The 27,949-nt window shown below is 35.5% G+C and overlaps 4 protein-coding genes across 4 annotated transcripts; 2 read left to right on the forward strand and 2 right to left on the reverse strand.

The window, feature by feature from the left end:
• The first annotated feature begins 260 nt into the window (after positions 1 to 260).
• Positions 261 to 3,689, forward strand: LOC145572242 (uncharacterized). Its single transcript, XM_081631239.1, has 2 exons — positions 261 to 521; positions 3,019 to 3,689. The coding sequence occupies exons 1-2, from the start codon at positions 344 to 346 to the stop codon at positions 3,141 to 3,143; spliced, it is 303 nt and encodes a 100-aa protein (XP_081487365.1). The 5' UTR covers positions 261 to 343; the 3' UTR covers positions 3,144 to 3,689.
• A 257-nt stretch (positions 3,690 to 3,946) lies between these two features.
• LOC145572241 (peroxidase 7-like) lies at positions 3,947 to 5,659 on the reverse strand. The gene is made up of 3 exons (XM_081631238.1): positions 5,444 to 5,659; positions 4,776 to 5,118; positions 3,947 to 4,572 (listed from the first exon to the last, which is right to left on the reverse strand). The coding sequence occupies exons 1-3, from the start codon at positions 5,657 to 5,659 to the stop codon at positions 4,166 to 4,168; spliced, it is 966 nt and encodes a 321-aa protein (XP_081487364.1). The 3' UTR covers positions 3,947 to 4,165.
• A 4,411-nt stretch (positions 5,660 to 10,070) lies between these two features.
• LOC145571080 (uncharacterized) lies at positions 10,071 to 11,202 on the forward strand. The gene is made up of 2 exons (XM_081630171.1): positions 10,071 to 10,482; positions 11,168 to 11,202. Exons 1-2 carry the CDS (start codon positions 10,071 to 10,073, stop codon positions 11,200 to 11,202), a joined length of 447 nt encoding a protein of 148 aa, XP_081486297.1.
• A 9,110-nt stretch (positions 11,203 to 20,312) lies between these two features.
• LOC145572243 (uncharacterized) lies at positions 20,313 to 26,263 on the reverse strand. The gene is made up of 3 exons (XM_081631240.1): positions 26,099 to 26,263; positions 25,884 to 26,021; positions 20,313 to 20,691 (listed from the first exon to the last, which is right to left on the reverse strand). Exons 1-3 carry the CDS (start codon positions 26,187 to 26,189, stop codon positions 20,678 to 20,680), a joined length of 243 nt encoding a protein of 80 aa, XP_081487366.1. The 5' UTR covers positions 26,190 to 26,263; the 3' UTR covers positions 20,313 to 20,677.
• Positions 26,264 to 27,949: the final 1,686 nt, after the last annotated feature.

Consider the following 27,949-nt stretch of genomic DNA (forward strand, 5'->3'; position numbering starts at 1 on the left):
TTTATAAACTCTATCAAAAACATCATTAACATTTGTCATTTTAAAAGTCCTACATAAAATTCAATTCAAACTCATAATTCTCTTGCAAAACTAAATAGACAACTGCCCATATTGCCACAATATCGGACTTCAAATTAGCATCGCGCTGAGCGTGCTACCCTAGTAACTCATAAAAGGGCCTAAATCTCGTGATATTTTGGCGACAACATATACTTTTGCAAGTGAATGCAAAAACTGGGGTACATATAAATAATAAACCCTAGCCTCTCTGAAGGTGAATAATAGTTGCCCACTGCCGAAAACTCAACCCAAAAACCTCAAACTGTTGAAAGAACAAAAAAAAATGGCGAAATCACTGAGGTCGAAGAAAGAGAAAAGGCTTCGAGCAATTCGAAGAGAGATTGTTGAACCCTTTTACGAGAAGAAAGATGTTGCCAAACAAGCTGCTCAAGAAGCCGCTTTTTCTGCCCCTAAACTTGCCGTTCGCAACACCAATAACACCTCCTCTAATCTTACCATGGGTATGTTTATTTTAGCTATTTGGGTGTTTTTGTTCTTTTAAGTTTGATTTAGTAATTAATTTATTATAATTATTTAATTTACCAAGTATTTATATGTGTTAGATTTTTAATTGTTTGATTTTGAATACTTGTGAGTAGGAAAGAATGAAATTGATTGGTTATTGTATATGTTTGGTGATAACTCACTGATGAACAATTTGTTTTTCTGAAAAATTCAGTGTAATATTGCTGATAAATTTATGAATAAATACTTGACAATTTTGAATTTGATGGGCTGATTGAATTTGGGATGGGAAGATTTCATAGAAGTTTGAATGCCGATATGATTTTAGTTTTGAAAATTCCAAGACATCCGAAAAAATGGAGTTACAAGATTCCAATGAAGTACGATTGTAGTAGACACCTAATTGTGGACCGACGCCTACAATTGTCAGGTTCGTGAACTCTTACGTATGCGATTGCGGTTCGTGAACTCTTACGTATGCAAGTTGTGACCCATGCAATTGCAAGGCTCAGTAACCATTTTTCTTATGTAGAGGGGCTAAGGAGAACTTGTTCTCGACCTTCTCGTCCGAGTGCAATCTATATGATATTATGATGTCAGCTTTAGTATAATGATTATGATCCTAGTATACTGTAAAAAGTTAAGTACTTTGGACAATAGAGCTGAAATGTAGTGATCTAGGTTTGTTGAGACAACTGTGGTCACCAAATTGGTTAGGAACTAATTAGTACCCGTATTTAATTTAGTGTTAGCTAATCTGTACAAGACAAGCAGATGATTCATTTTAAGGTGCTGATTTCCTTTCCCTTGCGGTGATGCAGTGGCGTAGTTCTTCGTTTTTCATTGATTATTTATGTCTGATCTCTTTCTACTTTTTCTTTCCACTTTCTTATTTTGCTTTGATTCTGAAGGATTTTTTGGGTGGCTGGATCAAAGAAACAAAGACTAGTGTTTTGGTTTTTCTGATGCCTGTCATGCTAAATCTATTAGGACTTTTGGATATGAGAGAAGTCTTTCTTATTGTCTGTTTTGCGTCTTTGTTCAATTCACTTGTAGTGTATGTTTTGTAGGGAAGGATTGAACAGAAAAGAATCTAATAGAATTATAGAAGGAACTTTAATGACTTTTCCTTGTTTTGTTTCAAAAAATATAGGTAGTATGAGATATCCTTGGAAAGGAATGGAAGTGGGAAGGAAGGCCCCTTAATAAACCAAACAAAGGAAAATTTAGTTCCCTCCATTCCCGTTCTTTTCTATGTATACCTTTCTATATACTAGATAGATATACTAAACAATTGTAAGAGAATATGCTTTTAAAAGTATGTGTTAGATTCACATCTAATTAATATTTAAATATCTTCAATTTTAACAAATTCTGGTAAGTTTCGATGTTGATATTCAAATGAAAAATAACAAAGCCACATTCTCACTAACAATTTTGAATGGCCCTCTATTGATCATTTGACCTCTAGCAGCCTGCACTGACCTTTCCTAACCCATCTAATGATCAGGCCTAATTATCATGGATCCTGTTTCAGGACTGTATGCTGGTCTCTGTGGCCGTGTAACATATGATTGTAGGCTGTAGGAAATAAGGAATGTGAAAATTAATATTTTTTTTTAATCTATTTTGGGTAATGTACGACTGCATCATTGTCCAAGCTGTCACTGGAAAGGTGACCAATGGTTCATATTTGGTTTACGAGTCATTTGATCCAAGGTCAGGTTGGGTGGTTTAAATTTGGGTCAGGTCTTATTGTAATTTTATCATAGAAAACAAAAATAATTGACATTTGGGATCTGTATAGTTCATTATATTAACTCATTTTTATCCTAACTTGTATGAAATCATTAATATGTTTAAAGTACATATTGAAACACATCTAACAAGATCCTACTTTGCTATGTTTTCTCTTACTGGTGATAATTTATGGTTAAGTTTTGATGTTCAAAATATCAATGGTGCAACTATTTAGTAGCAATGGTAGTGTTGGGTATGGTTTGGTGTAGGTGGGGATCATAAAATTGATAAGAAGGACTAAATACTATAACTTTGCTGCTAAATTTGATGCCAATGCTTCATTGACAGCTATTTGTTTTTGCTTCTTTTGATTTGTTTTCATGTACTTTGAATAAGAATAATACGTGTTCCTAGGTTGTAGAAACAATATTAACTGCCGTTATTATTTAGGGTAATATTGGTAAAGACTCTTCTTGAAGTTGTCTTCAGCTGACGATTGAAGGTTTTGTTTCAAATCTGCAATTATTCACAGTTTAGAAGATCCGAGTTAAGCTATGTTTTTTGCTAACTCATCTTTTTCTACTGCAATATCACCCATTGGTTTGCTTGATGCAAATGCATTTGCTGTAAAATTTCATTGATTATAGTATACCATTGTATTGGTGCTGCTTCATGGCCTTTGAACTGATGCTGTTGTTGCATTTCATTGGTAATTAATTGGATGATCAACTTATTGATATATGGTTGTTTCAGATATTGATATGAATAGTCAAGGTACGGGGCACCTAAAACCTGTTGGTAAGAAGATGAAAAAGAAATTGAAGATTGGTAAAGGGAAGAAACGCGGCAAGGGCAAGATCAGAAAGACGCACATTTAAGAAGTATGTCAATTTTAATGATTTAATTTTGTTATCAAAACCTAAACTCGCTGATCCTCATTCAAATTACAGTATTGTTTGGTGGAATTCAAAGCCATGTTCTTATTTTATTATGTAGCTAGTTTCATTGTTTTCGTTCTCAGTGATTTCCTCTATCTGTTATGAAAGACTTGAGAACAATTAGGTATAGCTAAAAAGAATGATAATAGTAGTTTGATGCTATGTGAGTTTTGTTTCAAGCATTATTGTGATTGAAAATTTCAAGGCTTTAGTATCGGATAGCTATGTTAATTTTGATTTAAAGACCAATGTAATTTTTTAATTTTGTTTTAACCTTTTTAAGAAAAGGAATAGTTAGGTTTAAGCATTGAGAAGACGTGGATAAGCTCAACCCATTCCATTTTCGATGATGAATGAAGAGAGCTGAAGATCAATGGTTCTCATAACCTGCCAGAATGGCGTGTACTGTTGTAGCTTGTATGAAACAATATTGGTCGTCTTACTCGTTCAGAACTTGGTTAAAAATAGAACATCATATTTCTGTTACATGTGAAATGGGTGTTATCTGCTGCCTTAAATTATTAATTACGTTGTCCTAGTTTCTCCAATACAAGTATACAGGTAGTATGAAATTAATTATAGAGTACTGTTGCCCTAATTTTCCTTTTTTTGGCAATATTTAATAATCATTTTAAAGCTATTAAGGAAAATCAGTTTTTTTTTTTTTTTTAATTTTTTTATTTATTTTTTTTTTTTTGAACGGATGGAAAATCAGTTATTGGTTATTAATATTCAGCATGAAATTGTATAATGAGTAGCTGCTGAGTAGCCAACATGCAATTACTGGCATACAACAAAACAATTCAAGTGTTAACAAGATATTATATATGTGAAATTTTTTAGCCCTCTTCTCCAAAATTCAAAATGGGAAGAGCTCATAGAACGAACAAAAAGAAAATTGATAAAAAGTTATGATCAAGATGCTATGATAATACATGTTGAATAGTATGTTGTGATAACTATTAATAACCAGAGTTGACGCGGCTACAATGAAGTCGAACTTCTCCATCATCTTGTGCTTCGCCTAAGATACTCCCAAGCTTTACCATGGATGATGAAAACAAATAAGGAAAGCTTCTATCGTCCTCCTTGGCTAAAGTACCAATATATTCAGAAGTCCTATGATCAGTGTATAATATTTGATCTGTGTATAATAGACCCATGTTGCTCTCAATATTTTTGTAGTACTGATTATCGAATGTGCTTGGTGTTTTGGCATCAAGGTTCACATACTCGGTCCCATTCTTACATTTCCTTCTCAAGTAATTCAAGTATCTAGGAGCCATGATAGGGTGCTTTCCATCTTTGTTGCAGTTGGCTAGCCGATTTTGAATGGCAGCACATGAACTCCTTCCAATGGTGTGTGCTCCTAAGGATCAATGAAGAAAGTGAGCCCATGCATTAAAAAAGAACATATAAAAAAAGCCACATTATTTATGGTCCTCTTATATTCTGCTTGCTTCTAAAAGCTCTTCCTGTACGAGTTTGATCTTGTTAGGAAATGAGGATGAATACATGATGCATTGATGCTTTTTTTAAAAGGGTAAAATTATGGTAAATTGAGGAAATTACCTGAAAGAACAACCAAATCAAGCAAGCTCAATCCTTTAGATTGATAAAACTCAATAAGGGAGGTGACATCTTCTTGGCCTTTTGGAAGTTTTTCTGCTTCTTGGGCAATAGAAATTCGCCCATCTTTCCTTCCATATTCATTAGACCAAAATGGACCTTTAACTAAAAGGGTGGCATCTCTAGCAGCAGCAGTAAGAATATCTGCACAAGACACTACTTTGGGGCATTTTTTCTCAAGTGTTGCTTTGATGTCATCAATTACTTCGAAACCTCTCAATGTCTTGCTTGCATTGGCCCTTCTCTCACTTCCCGGATAATCAAGCAAGATTGATGCATCACATCCCTGTATTAGATTTAAATTTCAATCGTTAATATTTTGTTGATGAGAGTACAAGTGTTAATTCCCTCCTCTCAGACACCACTCGTTCAGAACAAAGGGGTATTAAAGTCGTATTGGACTCTCAATACCCTTACTCTCATATCGTAATTTCTAATATTTAAAATCATGTTCCTACCATGGACCTTGTAACTTTTTCTTTTGTTATGCCTCACCATAAGGGCATAAACAAAAAATGATACCAAACTTATCACCTTTTTATACATTTTTTATATAAATTACTAATTTCGCTTTAAAATCAAATGAAACAAACAAGAAAAAAAAATCATACCCGAATAGAGCAATCGTGGAAATGCAACCTTATAAGGCTAGCAGCAATGGTTTCATCCTTCTTATACCACTCCCAAACTTTCTTAGCAATAATTTCTTCAAAATCATTGCAACTATAGTCATAGTAGTCACGATTCAAGTCTTGACAACAAACTGATGAGATCAAACCAAGTGAAATTACAATAAAGAAAGCAGAATAAAATGAATGAGAATTCATTTTGGAATTTGATTTAGTTTTGAATGTTTTATGCTTTTGTCACAAAAGTTACATTATATATTGAGAAAAATGATGCAAAATTATGCATAATACGTGAGGCGCACATCTCTACCGGCGTACAAACATGGAGACATGTAAGGTAAGACGATTCTAGCTCTTATTTCATGAATCTAATATGATAGATTATATATTATGTTGTTGACCTTTTATGATAAGGAAATTTCGAAATAGGTTGACAATTGAAATAATTGTTGGTAACATTAACTCAATTATTTTCTGTTAGGAAACTTCCTTTAATCTAATTCAAAACTAGTAGTTGGGTTCATGAGTATACTAATTTATAACAATTTTTATTTAGGTACAATGGACTTACATAAAACCGAGGGTTTTTAAATCAATAGTCGTTATGTATGAACACAAATCACAAGGAAAATTATTTCATTATGCTAATATTATTACCCCCCGCATGGTTGCATGGCTCCTTGAATCTTCATTTACAAGTAGACAAACATTTGACCATGTATAACTTTAATTACATATTAATAAATATTATAAAACTATATATTAAGAGTACGAATTTAACAATATTTCACAAGATTATGTGCAAGGAATCAATATTGGGGAAGGGCATATTAGTCATAGTCTATTATTAGTGACTTGGGGAATAAGCCAGAGTTTGTTTGGAGGATTTTTCTATATATATGCCTCTTTAGGAGGAATAATGATCATGTTGAATATTATTGAGGATTCTTATTGGGAGAGAGTGAGCCTCTCGAAAGCTCATATTAGGAGAGAATCCACCTCTAGAAATTGGAATTATCGTTCAATTAGTTGTAATTCTCATCTTAATACTATAATCATCCACTTCCTTCTTAATTTCTGCCATTATTAGTGTTGTAACCAACCTAATTTCTAGCAAATGGTATCAGAACAGTTCTATCCTGATAGATTCAGCCTCTGAAAATTTGTTTTCAGCCAAAAAAAAAATGATAATGGAGGTCGCCGGAGCTCCGATTTGGTCACAATCACTTGAGCAATTCTCCGAAAGAATGGAGGAATCCACGAACAGAATTGTTGATAACCTTCAAAGCATTCTGGAAAAATATATTGATGATGTTTTTTCTCCGATTTTCTCTTCCATGAAATTGGAGTTTAAGGAAATGGAAGAAGAGCTTGAGGAAGAAGAGAACCAAGCAGATTTAATGGAGGAGGAAGTGCCAGAGGACATCCATGCCGGCGAGGAGTTGTAGCCAGCCACCATTTCCATAGGTGAGGGAATTTCCAGAACTGACCGTACCTCTGTTGTTAGAAACTTCTTTGGTGGCGCGATGGTGGAGAAATCAGGTGGACTTATAAGTTCGGATACTTGGTCTAGTGGTGCTATGACAAATGGATCTGGAATCATTTTGAGTGTTTTACCGGGAATTTTTAGCGGTGGTGAAAATGGTTTCGCCACCGGAAGAGCTGGAGGCCGGAATGGCAGAGGTCACGGAGGTGTCGTCGGCGATAGATCGAGGGATGGCTGTAATTGGCTCGAAAGGACAGCGCAAGGAGGAATGTTCGAGCGGGGTGGTGCTGATGGCGGCAGATCAGGAGGTGGCCCAGGTTTTTACATCGGCGAGACTGGTGGTGGTCTAGGTTGTTGGTGCGGTGAGTGTGAACAAAGGGCTGCTAGTGGGCCAGAAATTCAGAACAATATTAATGATCTGAGAAGTAGTGGGGTGAGGAATGGTGATTTCTCTGATGGGTTTTCCGGTGCCGATGATCTGGACAGAGGTGGCTTGGTCAGAAGAGGGCCCTTGGTGAGCTGCGGTATTGGTGGTGGAAAGCTTGAACGGTTGCTGCCCGGTGGTTTCCAGAAATGTTTAGAAAGAGAAGAGTATGAGAAAAGCTTAAGTGGGTCCCTTGTTGGCTTGGAGAGGAAGTCAAAAATGAAAAGTGCTAGTAAGGGTATAATAGTAATACACCTTAAAGATATGGCAAATGATTTCAGTCAGTGCTCACGTGCTTCAAATAAAACAGAGTGCCATAGTGGGTATCTGAGAGTGAATGGGCTTACTCATTTTAAGCCCAACCTATTATCTTTTGAGGTAACATACAAATCAGACTCTTCAGGTTTTGGGTTTGTTAATTTTAGGCCCATCCATCCAACATCAGTTTTAAAATCCCAATTCATCACCCAAAATGTTCATTGCAATTTCCCCTACCCACATCCAACTAATCCCAAGGCAACAAAGACCAACTCTACCCAAAATTCAATGATCTACTCTCATGACATGCTGGTAAATTATTCAGATTTTCTGCCATAGAAGGTTCACAAGAGGGAGCACGAATTTTCAACAATGAACAGGAATTCTCACTACAGTTTTCTCTCGCCTTTGGCTTATTTAAGAGCTAGGTCAGTGACCATTGTTGCCAAGGCCAGGAATCCAGCTCCGATTATGAACCACCTTGAGGGTAATGCAAGGAATCAATATTGGGGAAGGGCATATTAGTCATAGTCTATTATTAGTGACTTGGGGAATAAGCTAGAGTTTGTTAGGAGGGTTTTTCTATATATATGCCTCATTAGGAGGAATAATGATCATGTTGAATATTATTGAGGATTGTTATTGGGAGAGAGTGAGCCTCTCGAAAGCTCATATTAGGAGAGAATCCACCTCTATAAATTGGAATTATCGTTCAATTAGTTGTAATTCTCATCTTAATACTATAATCATCCACTTCCTTCTTAATTTTTGCCATTATTAGTGTTGTAACCAAGCTAATTCCTAGCATTATGTTTCTCGAATATATTAATGAGAATTTTTTTGCTAATGTTTTAGAGTTTACCAAGAAAATAAAAATGGACACCATATATATACATGATAATTAGCATAATAACACAGTGCATAGTGTAAGCCACCCACTAGTTTATTCATTGAAACTGCTGCTAGTTTTACCGATTTTACAATTTATATCTATTATAGACAAGGTGTATATAGTACAGAACTTGGTAAAAAAAAACATGGTCTGCATTTGCTTATGAGTGGATCTGTAGAATTCCACCCTCCATCCTTCCTTAGCAGTAGATTTGTAAAATTTGAATAAGTGTTGTACATCTTCCTTGTCTAACCGACAAAAATCACATATGGTGTCAATATCCATACCTTGCCTTCCCATAATACTTTTCATTGCAATCCCGTTTGTTAGCATTCTCCACATAAACATTTTCCATTTTAGGTAAAATTTTCAAAGACCAAAAAATCTTAAAAATGTCCTTAGAGCCTAAAAAAGGCAAACCCTCCTCTAATTGTCAAGAAAGCATTCCCTGATTTAACCATAAAACTACCCAATTTTGTGATATAATACACATAATCTTCTGTCTCATTACCTGACAATTCCAAACTCGCGATTGGAGCTGCATCTTTCCATTAAAAATAGGAAAGCAGTCTAGCATGATTCCAACCTCTACCCAGGTGTGCCACGAAATCACATGCCTTCTATTTCTTTGCATGAGATTAAGTAACGTTAGACTAGAATTCTGGCACCTTATCAGCCATCAATCTGTCTTTTCCTACCACTATAAACTTCCCATTTCCTTACTTTTTACTACATCCCTTGACAAGCAAATTTCCATCTCTTTCAAGACCCCGCATCCTCGCTCCGCCAATAATTACCATGTTGTATAGAGATCAAACTCCCTTTGAGAAGGGGATCGGAGAATAAAACCATAATGTACATGCTTTAGACAATAGTAATTGTGGAGTGTAGACTATGGCAAATTCTCCACACTTGCTTCATTAGAAGAGTTTTGTTGAATGAACCTAAACTACGAAATCCAAGGCCCTCCATTCCCTTCAAAAGAAGCATAGTCTCTGTTAGATTATGTAAATAATCTAGTATATAATTAGTTTGTAAATTACTAATGTAGCCTTAACCCTAACCCTAGTGTACGCTTGTATTATATATTGATGTTTAATTAATGAGAAAGGCACGTAAAATATTCTCATATTCTCTCATGGTATCACGAGTCTAGGTTACAATCCTCTATAAACCCTAGTTCTCTTCCGCTCTCTATCTCTCTTCTTCTTTTCCTCTTCTCTATTTTCCTCCTTGGCCGACTCCTCCAAGCTCCATCTCGCGACTGTGGTCCCAAACATCAAGGCTTGTATTCCTATAACCCTTAAGTACGATGGCAAGAAATACAATAATTGGACTACATTATTTCAACTTCATTGCCGCGATAATATGGTCATCGATCATATAAAACCAAAACCTGTTTAAACACCTGTTGAACCGGCCGTGAAGAAGGTGACTGTTGACAAAGATCTATGGCAGCGTCTTGACGATATTGTGCGTCAATGGATCTACGGGACTATTTCCACTGACCTTCTCAACTCCATTACCGACCCGGATGACAAAGCGGTGGATGCGTGGAAAAGATTGGAAAACTTTTTTCCACAATAACAAGACTGCTAGGGCATTGCAACTTGATGCTCAATTCACAAACACCAAGCTCGAGCAATTTGATGGTGTAAGGTCCTATAGTACCCATCTAAAGACTCTCACTGATAGTTTGAAGAATGTAGGGGACAAGATCCCCGATAATCGAATGGTTCTTCAATTGCTAAAAGGTCTCTTGGAGGAGTATAAACCTTTTTGCACTTCCGTTCGACACCTGAACCCATTGCATTCATTTGATGTTCTTCGGTCTATGCTGGAACTCGAGGAGCAGGGCAATGCGACTGACCATGTTGCGGATTCTAGTGACGAAGCCCTTATTGTTCAATCGTCTGCACCCCAACACTCTCAAGGAAATTCTTCGAATTTTGGTCAGGGAGGTGCGTCGCCGGCTCGTGGTGGCCGAAAAAACAATAAGAATAAAGGGGGGAAGTCTCGCGATGCCGACAGTGGTGGCCGGAACTCTCTATAATCCCAGCAACAGCATGGGATTGCCTCCCCTGCTCCGCAATAGGGTACGGGCCAGCAGCAACAAGGCTGGATGTATCCTCCTTGGGCCTATTGGGGTGAAGGCCCATGGCCCACACCACCCTGTTTGTACCCCTCTCAGGGACAGGGCCCAGCACAGTGGGCTCCCCGCCCACCTCAGTCCTCAAATCAGCACAGTGCTGTTCTCGGACCTAGACCACCGCAAGCCTACTACATGACTGCTCCTCCATCTTTGGGTTATGTTCCGACAAACATTGAGCAAGCAATGCACACTATGACATTGGTGGAACCGAACTATTACATGGATACCGGGACAACATCACACATGACAAATTCCCAAGGTAACTTGTCGGCGTATTTTTATTTACCTCAAAATAATAAAAATGAATTATTTTTGATGATGGTAGTAGAGTTCCGATAACGGGTTATGGTCACAAAAGCTTGAACCAAAACACTCTTCAACTGAAAAATGTTCTTCATGTACCCAAACTAGTCAAAAACCTCATTTCTGTTAGAAAATTTTCTATTGACAATAATGTTTCTATTGAGTTTGATCCGTTTGGGTTTTCTGTGAAGGATTTGCAGACGGGGAGCAAACTAATGAGATGTAATAGCAGTGGTGATCTATATCCCTTCTTCACAGATCATCAAATACTTTCATCTTCTACTCCATCAGCTTTTTCAGTTATTTCTCCTAGTGTGTGGCATTCCCGATTATGCCATCCGGGAAATGCGGTTCTTAGTTCCTTAAGTAGTAGCAAACTCATAAGTTGTAATAAGGCTCATAAGCATGTTTGCCATTCTTGCCCTTTGGGAAAATTAATAAAAAACGCCTTTTTATGATTCTATATCTCATACTACTATGCCATTTGAGATTAGTCATAGTGATTTATGGACTTCTCCAGTTGTTATTTCTCTTGGTCACAAATATTATGTTCTTTTCCTTGATAATTACACGAATTTCTTATCGACTTTCCCTATCTCATCTAAATCTCAAGTCTATGAGTAGTTTATTCGTGTCCGAACATATATTCATACTCAATTTGAAAAAGAAGTAAAAGCTTTTCAATGTGACAATGGCCGGGAATTGACAATGATCCATTTAAAAATTTCTGTCACAAAAATGGTATGACATTTCGATTTTCTTGTCCATACACTTCTCCTCAAAATGGCAAAGCCGAAAGGAAAATCAAAATGATCAATTATATTATTCGTACGATTCTTTGTCATGCTTCTATGCCTCATTCTTTTGGCATCATGCTCTAGAAATGGCTACTTATCTCCATAACATTCTACCCACGAAAATTCTTGGTTACAAGTTTCCTACTCAAATATTATATCAATAACATCCCGATTATGATTTTCTAAAATTCATACACCTAAAAGCCATACTTATGATTTTCTTGGCGAGGACTTAAATGCTCTTGATTCTCCTTCAATCATGCACTACCTCGCACAATCACAACAAGGTCCGCAACATGCCTACGGCACCCCTACACCCACCGCAAGCAGGCTGCGGCACCCACTACCTCGCATTGAGCCTTCCCCGCATAGCAGCTTGCACCACCCTGCGTGCGATGCCTCGACCAGTGTCCAACAGCGTGGCCAAGTGCCACCAACTGCTACCCCCGCCGGGATACCAGCGGACACTGGTATACGAGGTGGTCCGCAAGCTAATGCTGTTACCCAACACGCTGGTGCGGGCTTGGGCGATCAGTCACACACCTCTCCTCCTCCCTCCCCGCATCATCCTATTTCTCCCCTCCCTTCTCCTTACCCTTCCTCTCCTCTCTTTAATCCAATCCCAACACCCACGCCTTCTCATTCCATGGCTACTCGTAGCAAGCATGGAACTGTAAAACCAAATCCTAAATATCAAAATCAAGCACACAACACTTCCACCTCTATTTCTCCTATTCCAAAGAAACCGGTTCATGCTTTACGTGACCATAATTGGGAGATTGCAATGCAGGAAGAGTATGATGCTCTAATTGATAATAGTACTTGGGATTTGGTACCACGACCGTCTAATGTGAACATTATTCGCTCGTTTTGGATTTTTGGGCATAAGACTAAGTCTGATGGTTCTTTTGAGAGACACAAGGCTCGTCTTGTTGGTGATGGTAAAACTCAAAGAGAAGGAATTGATTGTGATGAGACATTTAGTTCGGTTGTTAAACCAGCTACTATTCGGGTGGTTCTTAGCATTGTTTTAGCCAAGTCTTGGCCGATTCATCAATTGGATGTGAAGAATGCTTTCTTACATGGTAATTTGAATGAAACTGTGTATATGTATCAACCATTGGGATTCAAAGATCCTAATAGACCTTATCATGTATGTTTGTTGCGTAAGTCACTATATGGTCTGAAACAGGCACCCCGAGCATGGTACCAATGGTTTGCAGATTTTGTGGCTAGTATCGGTTTTGTTAATAACAAATCTGATAACTCATTGTTCATTTTTCGTCATGATACTGCCTATATTCTTCTCTATGATGACGACATTGTGCTTACAACTTCCTCGGAGTCTCTCCATCGTCATGTTATTTCATAGCTCGGCTCTGAATTTGCAATGAAGGACTTGAGTAACTGAGCTATTTTCTGGGTATTGCTGTAATCAAGGATAAAAATGGTTTATTTTTGTCTCAAAAGAAGTATGCATAGGAAATATTGGAAAAAGCTGGAATGGCTACCTGCAAACCTACGCCTACTCCTATTGACTCCAAAGGCAAAATGAGCTCTCAGATGGGTGCTCTGTATGATGATCCTACTACTTATCGACACCTTTGTGGTACTCTACAGCACTTGACATTCACTCGGCCAGATATTTCTTATGCGGTTCAACAGGTTTGCCTATTTATGCACTCACCATGAGTCGAACACATGGATGCGTTGAAACGCATACTATGATATGTTGAAGGTACAACAGATTTTGGATTACATTTATATGAGTCCTCTATTTCTTCTATTCTGTCGTACATAGATGTTGACTAGGGCTAGTGTTCGGACACTCGTCGTTCTACATCAGGGTACTGTGCTTATCTTGGTGACAATCTGATTTCATGGTCTTCCAAACGCTAACCTACTTTAGGTCTAGCGCTAAAGAAAAGTACAGAGGTGTTGCAAATGTTGTTTCCGAATCCTGCTGGGTTCGAAATCTATTGCTTGAGCTCCGATTGCCTATTTCAAAAGCAACATTGGTCTATTGCGATAATGTAAGTGCCATTTACCTCTCTAGTAATCCGGTACAACATCAACGCACAAAACACATTGAGATGGACATACACTTCGTTCGTGAGAAAGTTCAATGGGGCGAAATTCGTGTTCTACATGTGCCTTCCCGATACCAGATTGCAGACATTTTCACAAAGGGTCTGCCTAAGGTTTTATTTGATGATTTTCGGGACAGTTTCAGCGTTCACAGTTCTCCCGTTTCGACTGCGGGGGTGTGTTAGATTATGTAAATAATCTAATATATAATTAGTTTGTAAATTACTAATGTAGCCTTAACCCTAACCCTAGTGTATGCTTGTATTATATATTGATGTTTAATCAATGAGAAAGACACGACAAATATTCTCATATTCTCTCAGTCTCTTTGTTTACCCAATGCATTTACTTGTGTTCCTTGTTATTCTAGAAGGACGTAGCTAGAAGCGAATCTACTTTATTCTCAATGGACGTGAACATTTCAATGCATGTTAGAATATGGGACGCAATTGCCACTAGGACAAAGTTAATCAAAAAAGTATTTGAGGCTTTAAAAGAAAGATCGCATTCCAAGCTTAAATTCTTATCTATCCCCAATGTTGTCAACAATAAATAGAAAGGATGTAAGTGTAACCTTCCACTCGACCATGTCGATTGGATCTCTTAACTGGCAACCAAACTGATTAACCTGGTCCATACCCAAGAGCCTCTTGAAATATTGTTGGTTGGCAATAGTAGAGCTGTCAATTTGGATAAACGGGTTGGGTTTGGGTCGGGTAAGAGTAGGTCAGGTTAACTCGGGTCGAGTCAATTCGAATTAATGCCGTAACTTATGCGGGTCGGGTTCGGGTTGGGTCATGCTTGAGTCGGGTCACGTCGGGTCATACATCTTATTGGGTTTGGTTCGGGTTTAGGTCGGGCTAATAACAGGTCGGGTTACATTCGGGTCAAGTGAATAATAAGTCGGGTTTAATTCGAGTTTTCTCGGGTTAAAACGGGTTAGGATAATTCTCGATTTCGACTCGGGTTCGGTTCAAGTCAATAATTTGCGCGTTAGAATCGGGTTAGGTCATTCTCGGGTTTGAGTCGGGTTCGGTTCAAGTCAATAATTTGCGGGTTATTATCAGGTCTGGTCATTTCCAAGTCGGGTCATTATCGGGTTCAAGTCGAGTTCGATTCAAGTCAATAATTTGCGGGTTATAATCAGGTCGGGTCATTTCCAAGTCGATTCATTCTCGGGTTCGAGTCGGGTTCGATTCAAGTCAACAATTTGCAGGTTACAATCAGGTCGGGTCATGTTCGTGTTCAAGTCAGGTTTGGTTCAAGTCAATAATTTGCGGGTTATGATCATGTTGGGTCATGTTCGGGTTCAGGTCTCAAATATTGGGTTAATTTGGATTTCGGGTTGATTTCGATTCGAGTCATCTTGGGTTCGGGTACATTTTTTGGGTTGGTTTGTTAACAGTTCATGTAATGACAATATATATGTCAACATACTAGGGAACTATAACCTATAATTTATGAAGATAATTATCTCCTTTGACCATACAACAAATATATACTATATTTAACTCTTAAATTTGGGGATGATACTTCTTTCTTTTGCTTTGAATTTAAGGTGATTTGAACTCGGGTTAGGAACAATTTGGGTTAATTTAAGTCGGATCAATAACAAGTCGTGTTGATTTCGGGTCGGGTTAGTAACAGATCGGGTTGAATTTTGGGTCGGGTTAGTTATAGGTCGAGTAAAATTCGGGTCGGGTCAATAACAAGTCGGGTTGATTTCGGATCGGGTTAAATTTTGAGTCGGGTTAGTCACAGGTTGGGTTAAATTCGAGTCGGGTTAGGAACGGGTCGGGTTGTATTTAGGTCGGGTTAGTAACAAGTCAGGTTAAATTCGGGTTTTAATGGGTTAAAACGGATTTGGGTCAATTTCGATTTAGGTTAGGTTCAGTTCAGGTCAATACTTTACGGGTTATATTCGAGTCGGGTCATATCCAGGTCGGTTAATGTTCGGGTTCGGGTCTCAAATACTCGGGTCTAGGGTTGGTTTCAGATCGGGTCAGGTCGGGTTTGGGTCACCATTTTTTCAGGTTCAGATGGGTCGTTTAATAATCGGGTTCAGGTCGGTATTTCGGGTCGGATCAGTTTTTAACAGCTCTAGGCAATAGGATTGTTGGAGCTGACTTTGATATGTGCTTTTTCTAAATTTAGTCGTCGGCCGAAAACAATGCAAAACTCTGTTCAAAATGTGACCTACCACTCTGAACTGTAACTTTAGAAAATAAAAGAGCATCGTCTGCAAAAAGCAAGTGAGACATATGAGCTCCTCTCATGCCGAGTTTGATTTTATCAATCAAGTGCATGTCGCATCCTAGTCCATCATTCTCAATAATACGTCCATACACAACTGAATTAGGTAGAGAGATTAAGGATTTCCCTTCCTCAGACCACAAGGATTTCACTTTTGGCTAGTATCGTCATTGATCACTAAATTATATGAAACTGTAGAAATGTATTGATGAATCTGCTAGATCCACTTGGAAGGAAAATCATATGCTAGCAGCATCCCTTGAAGGTAGAAACGTCAAGCAACTTTGTCTCGGTCCAGAGAAGAATCAGATATAGGGGAGTCCCTAATGTAGTTGCTGAAACATGTTGGCTCAGAAATATGCTTCTTGAGCTATTTTGCCCCTTACAAAGGGCTACCCTTGTGTATTGTGAGTTTGTGACAATGTGTCTACCGTTTACCTATTTAGCAACCCCGTTAATCATCAACAAACGAAACACATAGAGATGGACGTTCATTTCGTTCGTGAGAAGGTAGCTATGGGACACATTCGGGTTTTTCACATTCCCTCATCATATCAGTTGTGGACATTTTTACAGGGTTTACTACGACATCTATTCATTGACTTTAGATACAGTGTTAGTGTCCGTCCTCCTCCCGCTATGACTACGAGGGTGTGATAGAGTATATGATAATATTCTCTAGTATATATTACGTATATATGTTTTGTGTATTTATCTATATCTTATATTCTCATAGAAAGGTATTATATATATATATATATATATATATATATATATATGGTTGTGATCCAATGAGAAAGATAAGAATGGATCTCAACCGTGCAAACCGTTTAATCCAACGGATCAAATATGAAGTCTTAAAAATTAGAACACTGCCAAAAAGGAAAGCCCAGACGCTATAGCTACTTTGTAAACCGTAATTATATATCTTCCATGGAAACTCCACGACTTTCCTCCAGCAGAAAATTCAATCATCTTCATTATTTATGGATCATCAAATTTCATTCTAAAACTCATAGCTTTTCGCAACGGTGTTCCACAATTCATTCTAACGTTTGTGATCCCTCATTGGTCAACGTGACCATTTCCCTCGACGCCGATTCTCGTCGTGTATTTCGTCTTACATACAACATTCATGTCTATAATAGACGATGAGGGAGACAAAGAAGTGAGTGGAGTAAACAACTAAACAGTATGCAGCCTCCATGTAACCTCAACTTGCAGACTACTCTTAATGTAAATAGAGGAGGGAGACAAAGAAGTAAGAACAGTAAACAATATGCATAATTAAATGTAAAATTATGCACATTTTAATATAAATGCACATTGAATTTGAGTTAAAAAAAATTTGCACATTCAGTTTTGAAAATATGCACATTAAGTACAAAATATATGCACATAAAATCGTTCTCATTTTAAAGAACTTCTCATTTGACCCTATATATATATGTGTGTGTGTGTGCGCGCGCCCCGTGCGATCCACGGGTTGTTTATTGAATTTTAAGATAAATTTTTAATATATCATTGATACAAAATTAGTCAAGAATTAATGTGCTTTTGTGACGATTTGCTATCTAGTAGACATGTAATAACTATTAACTAATAATACTGTTAATGGAAATGTTCAATTTAATACATTAAAAAAAATAGCAAAAAAAAAAAAAAAAAAATAGTTCAAAGCCCGTTGGATTGACCCAAACCCAAAACTTTGGGCAAGGGTTGAACATTTCTTGACTCATAACCTGAAGTGACCTAGTTCGAGATGACTCATGACTCGATCCTAATTGACAGGTCTACATAATAATAAAATTCTATTAGATTGTGAAGCATATTATTCTAACCGATTAGTATATATTATGAATGGATGTTTTACGCTTTGAACTACTTCCTTCGCTCCAAAAAAATATTATGATATAAAAAGTAAATTTATATGATAATTTTTGAGAAGTATAATCTAATAATTTTTTTGAATAAAATTATAATTCAATTTGTACATATGAAACATTGGTATTTTATGGAAAATAAAATTCTAAACTAACAATTTTATCCTAAAATTCTATCCAAATAGAATTCTAAACTAACTTTTTTATCTTATCAAATATATATATATATATATATATATATATATATATATATATATATATATAACCAAGTTATAATGAGAACCAAGGCTAAAATAAGAACTAGGAACTAATCTAGGCCCTTAGATCATGTTAATCGGACGGCTCACATGCTTCTTGTGTCATTAATGACATTTTTGTAATATTTTAACTTTATAAAGTAGTTTCCAGTTTCATTTCTCAAAAGTAAATGAAAATTTAGTAAAAGTTAATGACATCAGTGTTAAAGTAAATGAAATTGTCTTAAAAGTTAAAAAAACTAGAAAAAAGTTTTAAAACAGCGAAATTACGATAATGACATTAATGAGAGCGGGTGCAATGTGATACATTAGATGGAGTGCGATCAATGGTTGAGATTATTTCTTAGTCCCTATTATTCACCTTGGTTCTCACATGATCTCAATTCTACAAGCACGCACGCGCGCGCGCACATATATATATATATATATATATATATATATTTGTTTAATGAGAATATGGTACTCAAAGAGATTTACACAATCTAATAGAAGGAAATTCCAATTAACTCTATCATTGGCATTGCTCATATTAATTTTAAAGTCTGCCAAAAATTACATGCCTTGCTTCCTTTTATTGATCTTATCCAACACCTCATGGTTGAGAATAAGATTATCTGTCATCTTTCTCCCATTTAAAAAAGCATGTTGAGCCTTTGAGATCATGTTTTCTATTAATAGTAGTAGAATATCTATAATATTATTAAAACGCAAAGAGACATTATACTATCGTCATGTGTCACAATATTCTTAATGTGATTTGACACCACATCATCATTACGTATTATCCTATGTATCTATCACTCAAAACTCTTCATATTTGTAACTTTCATATTAAATTTTCCGATAAAATGTAACTTTTAAATAATTGCATAAACTATAATTTAATTTGTAAGAAATCAATCACATACTAATGATTATTTCTTTAGATGCTATTTTTAGATTCAATGTCAGTTAAGCGATTATACATAGTAATATTTATAGGTGTTCAACTGCATTGTCCTTTTGAGTCACATAAATTTTTTAATTCTATTTTTTAAGTTATTTTGAACTTGAGGTAATATTTTCAAAATATTTTTTTAAAACTTTAGGTAATATTTTCAATATGTTATTTAAATCAATGTAATTTCCATACTTGGGGTATCGCTCGAGCCACAAACTAGTTCTTGTGCTAAAGCATAATATATACTTCCTCTGTTCTATTAAATATTACAATAAGAATGAAATTACGCATCCCAAAGCACATTTTATATGCTAAATATCTATAATTGTGTAAGAGTAAATATTATAAAAAAAAAGTTGATATGTAAAAGTATTTTATGAGACGAATCCAACAAGATCCTACATGAATATATTTTGATTAACGTATAAATCATATTATATGGTCAAACAAGAGTGATAAATAGTGCAAAAAGTCCATTGTTGCAATATTAATAGAACGGAGGAAGTATTAATCATATAATGGATATTGTTATTGTTTCAATATCCTAGGTTGTGGCTTCAAGCTCAATTAGAGGACGCAAAAGATAACTCATTGTTCTTCCGAGGTTGAGTTTTATATTAAATGTTAAGAGTAAGATTGAGAACAATTACTTCCTCCAATTCTTTTAAAATTACATCACTTTATATCCTAGGCAATTTTTGGAGATGAGAGAGATAGAGAGAAGGAAAAAAAAATGAACTCATGTAATAAGAGAGAGATAAAGAGAGTTTTATTAAGTAAAGAAGGAAATTAATCTAACTTATTTAAAATTTCTGTTTTAAGAAAGTGATGAAACTAAAAAGAAATGAAAGATGTATAAGAAGGGTTTAAAATTGGGAAATTCACTCCTAAGGTTTTATTCTCTTTGTTCCAAATTAATTGACATGTTTTAACTTTATCATTATTTACACACTCTTATTTGACTAACATTTGTGAATTAAAAAATATTTTCAATTTAATTTATGCATTTACAAACGTGATAAAAGAAACATATCAATTAATTTGGAATGGAGGAACTATAAGACTAATGTCCTTGGGTGGATAAAATTTCCCTTGCCAAAGAAGATAGTCTATGATAATTATTGAGGAAATTAAAGGGTAGAAATTTATCCGGGAAGTCTGTTTAAAGAGTGTAAATTTTAAGAATTTGGGATTTGGAGCACTGACATTCTTATTTTTACACCAACAAATTTGAATTTCAGCTTCTTTCCAAATTTGGCAGCAGCTACAACCAAAGATGCCTTCATTATTTGCAACAGCCACACAGCATGCGCAATTGGAAATCCTCCAATAGGATACAAACATTAAAATATGATCAAAAACGATGAGATTCTAAACAAACTCATAATTCAAACCAAAAATTGTACTTGATTCAAACTAGTCGTATGTCGCAACCGGTTAAGCTTCCAACCAATGCAACATCGATTGTATCCGCATAAAGCAGCTATTCATCTTCATCTGCAAGGGAAGAAAACAAAACAGGTGAAATGACTTGCCTACACATTCATTTAATTTTTCCTTTTAGACCGAAATATGGGAGGGAAACCAGATTTCCCTTGATAATTACACTAGAGAATATTTCCATTTACAAAAATACTTTACTGAATCAGTGAATCTCAAACCAGGGTAAGCAGTTTGTGACGCACTACAAGAGTTCAAACTATCATATGCAGTAGGTTTTTTTTTTTTTTTTTTTTTTTTTTTTTTTTTCCAATTTTTTAAGAAACAAGACATAAAATGGAAATCTATTAATATATTGATTAGAGACCCATTTGACTGGTTAACAGGAAAAGACATTACCTCCTCACCAGTCAGCTAAAAAGGGGGAGGGGTGCCTATCACAAAGCAGAAAAAGACTACCTAACATGGAAGGCTTAATCACATCTTTATGCAGGCCAAGATGTACCTTACTGCTGCTCCATGAATTATATTAGGAAGTACCGCAACCCTTGATCATCATGGCATCTTTAAAAATTGTCTCAACTTTCCCAGTTTCACCCTTTTGCTATTAAATAAGTTAGTCGAAAAAGCTCTTCAACATTTCATGATTTTCATCTAAGCACCCCCCCCCCCCCCCAAAATAATAAATAAATAAAAAAAATAAAATAAAAATAAAAAGAAAATCATCTAAAGGTGTGTTCTAAATAATATCATCTAAAGGTGTGTTCTATTCACTTGATTTTCACTATTTTGAACACATCGTATTATCTTATTCAAACTTATTAGAGCTCATTAAAACTTATTTTAGTAGTAATTTTAAATTGGGTAACAGTTACAACCCTTATCAAAACCTTTATATATATATATATATATATATATATATATATATAGTGAAAATAAAGTGAACACTAAACAGGGCCCAAGTGAAATATAAAAATCTGCATAAAAGGTAACCCCGCCAATGCAATGTAAGTTCATAAAGCTATTAACTAATAAATATCTTTGTAAATGATTTTTATTCTTAATGTTAATACCTTTACTACTGTAAAGCCTCACTCAAACTCTTAAAAAATCTACTTAAATTTGCATCTCAAAGACCCCAAGTTAACTTTCCCTACCAGCATCTCATATAGTTACAACATTTCCACTACCACATATCATATGTCACCTTTTTACTTCCTCCAATCTAATTAAATGCCATGTTAATTGTTGACTAACACGTAGATACCACAACCTAGTTTAGGTTATTACGTTCAGATAAATAAACACAATAACAAGGGTGAAATAAATAAAGTGAACAATTTCCTTCAACCTGTTACTACCATGTTAATGTTTGACTAACACATGGGTACCAAACCTAGTCTAGGTAGATATTAGGCTTCATGTTTAGATATTAGCTCAGATTTCACAAAACACAAAGACAAGGGTAAAAGAACATAAAGTCCACAACTTCCATCAAGCTGTAGCAGATGCAAAAACGGTTTTCAAGCACCAAAGGTCAAATGATTTAAGGTTAAATGTAAAATGAAAAGCAGAGCAAAATTCCTTTGAAACGAAAAAAATAATGAAGGATACATTAAAGTTCAAGTAAATGACTAAATTGCAAATTACTGATCCATAACAAAAGTTATACGAAGTATAGCAAAGTGGCAGGTACCACAATGGGCAGTGCAGGACACAGTCTTTCAAATAATAATTTATTAGCTAGAAGTAAGAAAGATTTCAAGCTATGTAATCGGACATGGCTAATATCGCGAAGTGTCCGTGTCGACACGACACTTCACAGACACGGACACATGACACGCGTCCGTTCCTTCACTGTGCACTCGGACACTTCCATTAAGAGAGGAGAGGAAAAAAGAAAAGAAACATGAAAGAAAAATATATCTTGTTCAAAAACCACCATTTATATAGAAGATGGAGATAAGAAGATTGCCATTTATTAGGTTAAAAAAAAATAAAAAAAAAATAGGGGTAGACATAATGAAAAATTTAAAGCTTTTGTTTTATATAATTTTGAAAAAGAAACATTTTGAAGATCACATCAGTAAAGACAAATTCAGGTTATGGGTAAAATCTAAATCCATCAAAGTTCAACAAAAGAGCATCTGCCTACAGAACAGTCATTGATAACCCACCACCCCCCCCCCCCCCCCCCCAAAACCCCACCAAGCCATCCAATATTCTATCTTTCTCAACGGCTAGTGTAAACTTGTAATTTTCAATCTAAATAATATGCTAGCAGTCTAGCACTGACCTATGGGCATATTAAAGAAGCAAGAGTAGCAGAGATGCGAAAGTCAACACTTAATATTTTGAGTCTACTAATACACATGATAAACTCAGAGTTCCCATGATAAAGTACTTGATGAGAAGATTGAGAACATACTCATCTATGTGAAAGAAGAGGCTTGTATCCATATACAGCAGAAAATTTGTAAAAGTTCTGAAAAGGAGATAAAAGCAACCCCAATACTAAAGAAACACAGCTGAAGTTACCAGTAACCACCCCACTTTCCATATAGTAGTAAATACAGGAGTAAAACATAGCACTAAGCCACTAATGAATATTTTGCATCTGATTTAATCCCTATATTCTTTTTCAACCGATGGATGGACATTCTATCTTCAAAAAAGCTGGTAAATTTTCCTGTACAGTTTAGAAAAGATGCTACTGGTTGTAACCTACCATGGGCCTCATGCCTTCTATGATTCTACATTCCTTCCCCACAACTCATCTGCCCCTTGATGGGGCTAGATGCCTAGATCAATTCAGCCCTTTTGTTAGCAGCAACGAATCATACAGCCACCAATAAGGCAAATAAAAAAAACCAAAGTCGTCAAAAAGGTTCGGCAGTAATTATTTCTTCCGCACTTGACAGAAACAAATACTCAGAGAATTGTGGAAAAATGTAACATTTCTTATAGGAAACCAAAACATCGTATACAAAAAAATTAGACAACAAACAACATTTTTCTTCAAATAATTTTCAAATCCAAGCAAACACAAGTAGACCTTAGGCCTAATTCACCTTATTGTCATAAATTCATAATAAATAATTCAAGTACTAATAAGGGTTACCCATCTATAGTATACAACTAAAATAAGTTCTGATAAGGTCTAACAGGTTTTGATAAGTTCAAAAAAACAAGATAAAGATATATTTAGATAAGTAAAATCAGGTGAATAAAACACACCTTTAATCAATGAAAGAGTTAGCGTAATATCCAAGAAAAGGAAAACATTTAACAAAAGAGCAAGCTTTGTATCCAAATAGTCGAAGAGTATATCGAAAAGATTACTCTTCCCATTGGAAATTTTTAACGAGGACACATACTCCCCAAGAACATGAATGAAAAGAAAGATATCTTACAGACACTATCAGGCAGTAAAAGGAAACCTAGAATAGCAGGCAGAACGAAGCAATCTAGATGATGAAGTAGACCCAGCCAACATTGTTGAGTAAAACCTTAAAGCAATATCAATCTACCTTTTAGTTAACCTCCTAAAAGATAGCAAAATAACTACTCTGAATTTAACCATATGCTGTCTAAATCAAAGACTTGGAAGTGGACATCAACACAGAGGGTCATCAATAGATAGCAAAAAATTTGCAGCACTCTTGGAAAAAAGGCAAATTTGAGCCTAAGGAGACATGCACAATAGCATAATGAAGTACTCCCTCTGTCAACAATGCTTACCGATTCACATATTTTATTATCAATATCTTTTAGTATCAGTTAGTAAAAATTATAAAAAGCTAATATTTTGACAATATACATGATAAACCCGACACCTTACATGGTAACATTTGTTTGTATATATTAGCAACAAACTAAGAGTCGTACATAGGGTGTGTAAATACTAATTAGTGCAAATAGTCAAAATAATATGGGTAATTTGGGGGAGGGATAGACTGATGGGAGCATTAGACTTGGTTGAAGCAGACATTACAAATGTGCCAGGCGTCATGGTGAGCCCCAAGGTGGTTTCTTGGGCTTTAGTGGAGGATTTTAGGGTTATCAGCCCACTGGATTTTCCATCAATAGCCAGGGGATTTTCCCCATTTGTGAATCTGCAGTTTTGGCAAATGATTCGACCCATACAAGGATCCATTACCCCATTCACAACAAGTCTGATGGGCAATTTTCGGCTTTTTCTTTCATTTTTTGACAGGTTAATCTTACTATGTAATTGTAACCCAAGGGCTGTTCTCAGTAGTTACTTAGGGACATTAAGGTAAACTAAGAATTTAAGCCACCCTATAAAACAGGGAGAATCATCTCTCCTATCCGCATTATTGTGAGCTACAATTTTTTAAATTATTCAATTTCAACTCAAACTTAGTGTGGGATTGAAAATTGCATAATTAATCTAATTAAAAGTTGAGATCAAGATTTTTTTCATTTGTTTGTCTTTTCACTGATTATCCCAAAAAACTCAAAACCCCAATAATAAGAACATCTTCAAAGGTAAAAAATATGTAATGTTTGAACGTTAGATAAAGTGTATGCATTGGTAATCAGTCTAATCACCCTGCAGCACTAGCCAATTGTCTTCATCATTCTTTACTCTTTAATTCTTATGGCTCTAAATAAATTCTGCAATACTCATCCAGCCCCATATCACAATGTCTTAGCCATTTGACAATCAACACACAAACACATTACACACACCCGAAAATAAATTAAAAGCTGTAATAAAGTCAACTGTTGTTCATCTTTCTGGACAGACATTTGATAGCACTAGATAAATAAATCAACTTAGCTGTTGGACAATCAACCAGACCCACCCGAAAGTCCAATTGAAAACAATCACACAATTAAATCAGCTGTGCTTTTGTCCTTTACACTTCACAGACATTTGAAACACTACAAGAAAGCAAAATAACTACAAACTTAAAACTTAAGACAGGCAAGATATAATCAATAATCAACAAATTTCTTGTTATAAATCATTAACACAGGCAAAAACAACAAAGAAACCAAATTTTTTGAGCAATTAAACACTATAAACCAAAGAACAACCTAACACAAAAACAACTCAGGATCATAATAACCCAAAATATGTCCAGAAGATATAACAACTACAAAAACTTAATTGGGGTATTTAATTACTGCTTCAAACCCATGACAAAAATTAGGTTATACATCATCATCCAAATGAGAAATCGATCAAAAATTGAAAAAAAATAAATTAAAATACTGACCAATATAGCGTCGCTCATTGGCGGCTTTGGATTTTTCAAGCATTTTATCAAGGTCCACTTGAAGCTTAGCATCCCATTTGACAAGCTGATTTACAAAGACAGCACCTAATCCCATTCCCAAAACATGTTCCCAAGGATCTAAAATACCCAAATTGGTGAAATTAGGGTTTTGAAATTATGCAATTGAATAGATATGAAGATGGAGAGAGACTTACGACGCATGTAAGGGAGTTTGCGAAGAGCATTTGAGTACATTTGGGTGCCTAATCCAAGAAGAGCTCCGATCGCAGTCGCACTCCACGCCATTTTTGCTTGCTCTCTCTTTCTGCTCTGTGTATCTTCTTCGTCGACTTTGAGGTTGGCTCTTGTTCTTATTTTTAAGATGAGATTAGGGGTGTCCATTCAGTTTTCGGTTTGGATTTAGCCCAAATCCAATCCGATCCAAACTACATTTCGGTTTTTAGTTTTCAAATCCAATCCGATCCGAATTACTTACCAAATCCGATCCGATCCAATCCGAATTATAATTCGGTTATTTGGATCCAATCCGAAAATCCGAATTAAAATATATTACTAAATTTTTTGGGTCTAATGCAATTACAAAAATAAAATTGCAATAATAAAATTCAATTCTTGAAAGTATAGCAGTACATGATTTATACAAGTGTTGAAAACATAGATTACATTATTAATATTATTATAATCACGAACATAGTTTAACATGATTAATACTAACAATATTTTTTTTTGTAAAAATAACGCTTTCATAATTCGGTTATTTCGATTTTTTGGATCCGAACAAGGTCAATCCGATCCGATCCGAAAATCCGAATTTTCAAAAAAATTCAATCCGATCCGATCCGATTTAAAGTTTGGATCCGATCCAAATTGATAATTCGGTTTGGATTGGATTGGATTTCGGTTTTTATCCGAATAATGGACACCCCTAGATGAGATCCAGAGTACAAACTCTTATTTTTGGAAATTGGGCTGGAACCATTTACGGGTTGAACCGACCTAGATTAACGAGCTAGATAATTTTAATTCGGAAGATTTGAACCCCAAATCTCATTAAATAGAAACCATGTTTATTACCATCTTAGGTAGAATTAATTCATAATTTATTAATCCAAATTTATACTTTTCCGTTATTTTTATATTGTACCACTTATCATTTTAGGAAGTTTCATATTTATTGCACCATTTCTGTTTTGGGCAACTTTTACATATAAAGTTACCAATTTACCCTTACTTGTACTACATTATCAACCCATTTAGGGGGCGTTTGGTTTGCAAACTGGTATGGGGTTGGAATCAGGAATGAAACTATAGTGGTATGGGTTTGGAACTTGATTCTTAATACCATATGTTTGGTATGCTTATGGAATACAATTTTTTTCTTTTATTTGATATCTAAAAGTATGGGAATGAGCCAAACCCACCTCCCCCCAAGGTTTCTAAACCCCATACCTTGGGGGTTTGAGGCATGGGTTTGAAACTCTTAAAAATCGTAAAACAAACATAAGGTATGGGTTTAAACCATTCTAAACCCATACCTTATACCTTAATTATGTGAACCAAACGCCAACAACATCTAATTACCCCCTCCAAAATCACCTTTATCAAAAAAGAATGCTTGACAATCACATGCTATGGAGATTTTCTTATCATCAACTTAAAATCTGATCTTTATCATCTCTCTACTATCTTTTCCCCCAAATTTATTGAAGAACCCAGATCTATGGTTCATACACCCAAAAATTCAATCATATCAACCGAAATTTTTCACTGTACAATACAATTGCAAACCGAATTCAGTCATGTCGATCTACTCTGTATACATGTTCCCAATTTGAGCTGCATATAGGAGAGAGAAAATTCGAGCGAGAGCTTGAAAGAGATAGGACAACCTTTGATTTTTACTTTAAAATTTTTCTTCAAGATCAACCAAAGGTAATTTTTTTTTTTTAATTTTAATTTTGGATTTTCAAAAATAAAAATAAAAAAAATTCGGACCTTTATATAAAAATAAATAAATAAATAAATAATTTTTCGGTCTCTTAAAA

The sequence above is a fragment of the Chenopodium album genome, chromosome 12 (genome assembly GCF_948465745.1).
Source record: "Chenopodium album chromosome 12, dcCheAlbu1.1, whole genome shotgun sequence".
Lineage (NCBI taxonomy): Eukaryota > Viridiplantae > Streptophyta > Magnoliopsida > Caryophyllales > Amaranthaceae > Chenopodium > Chenopodium album.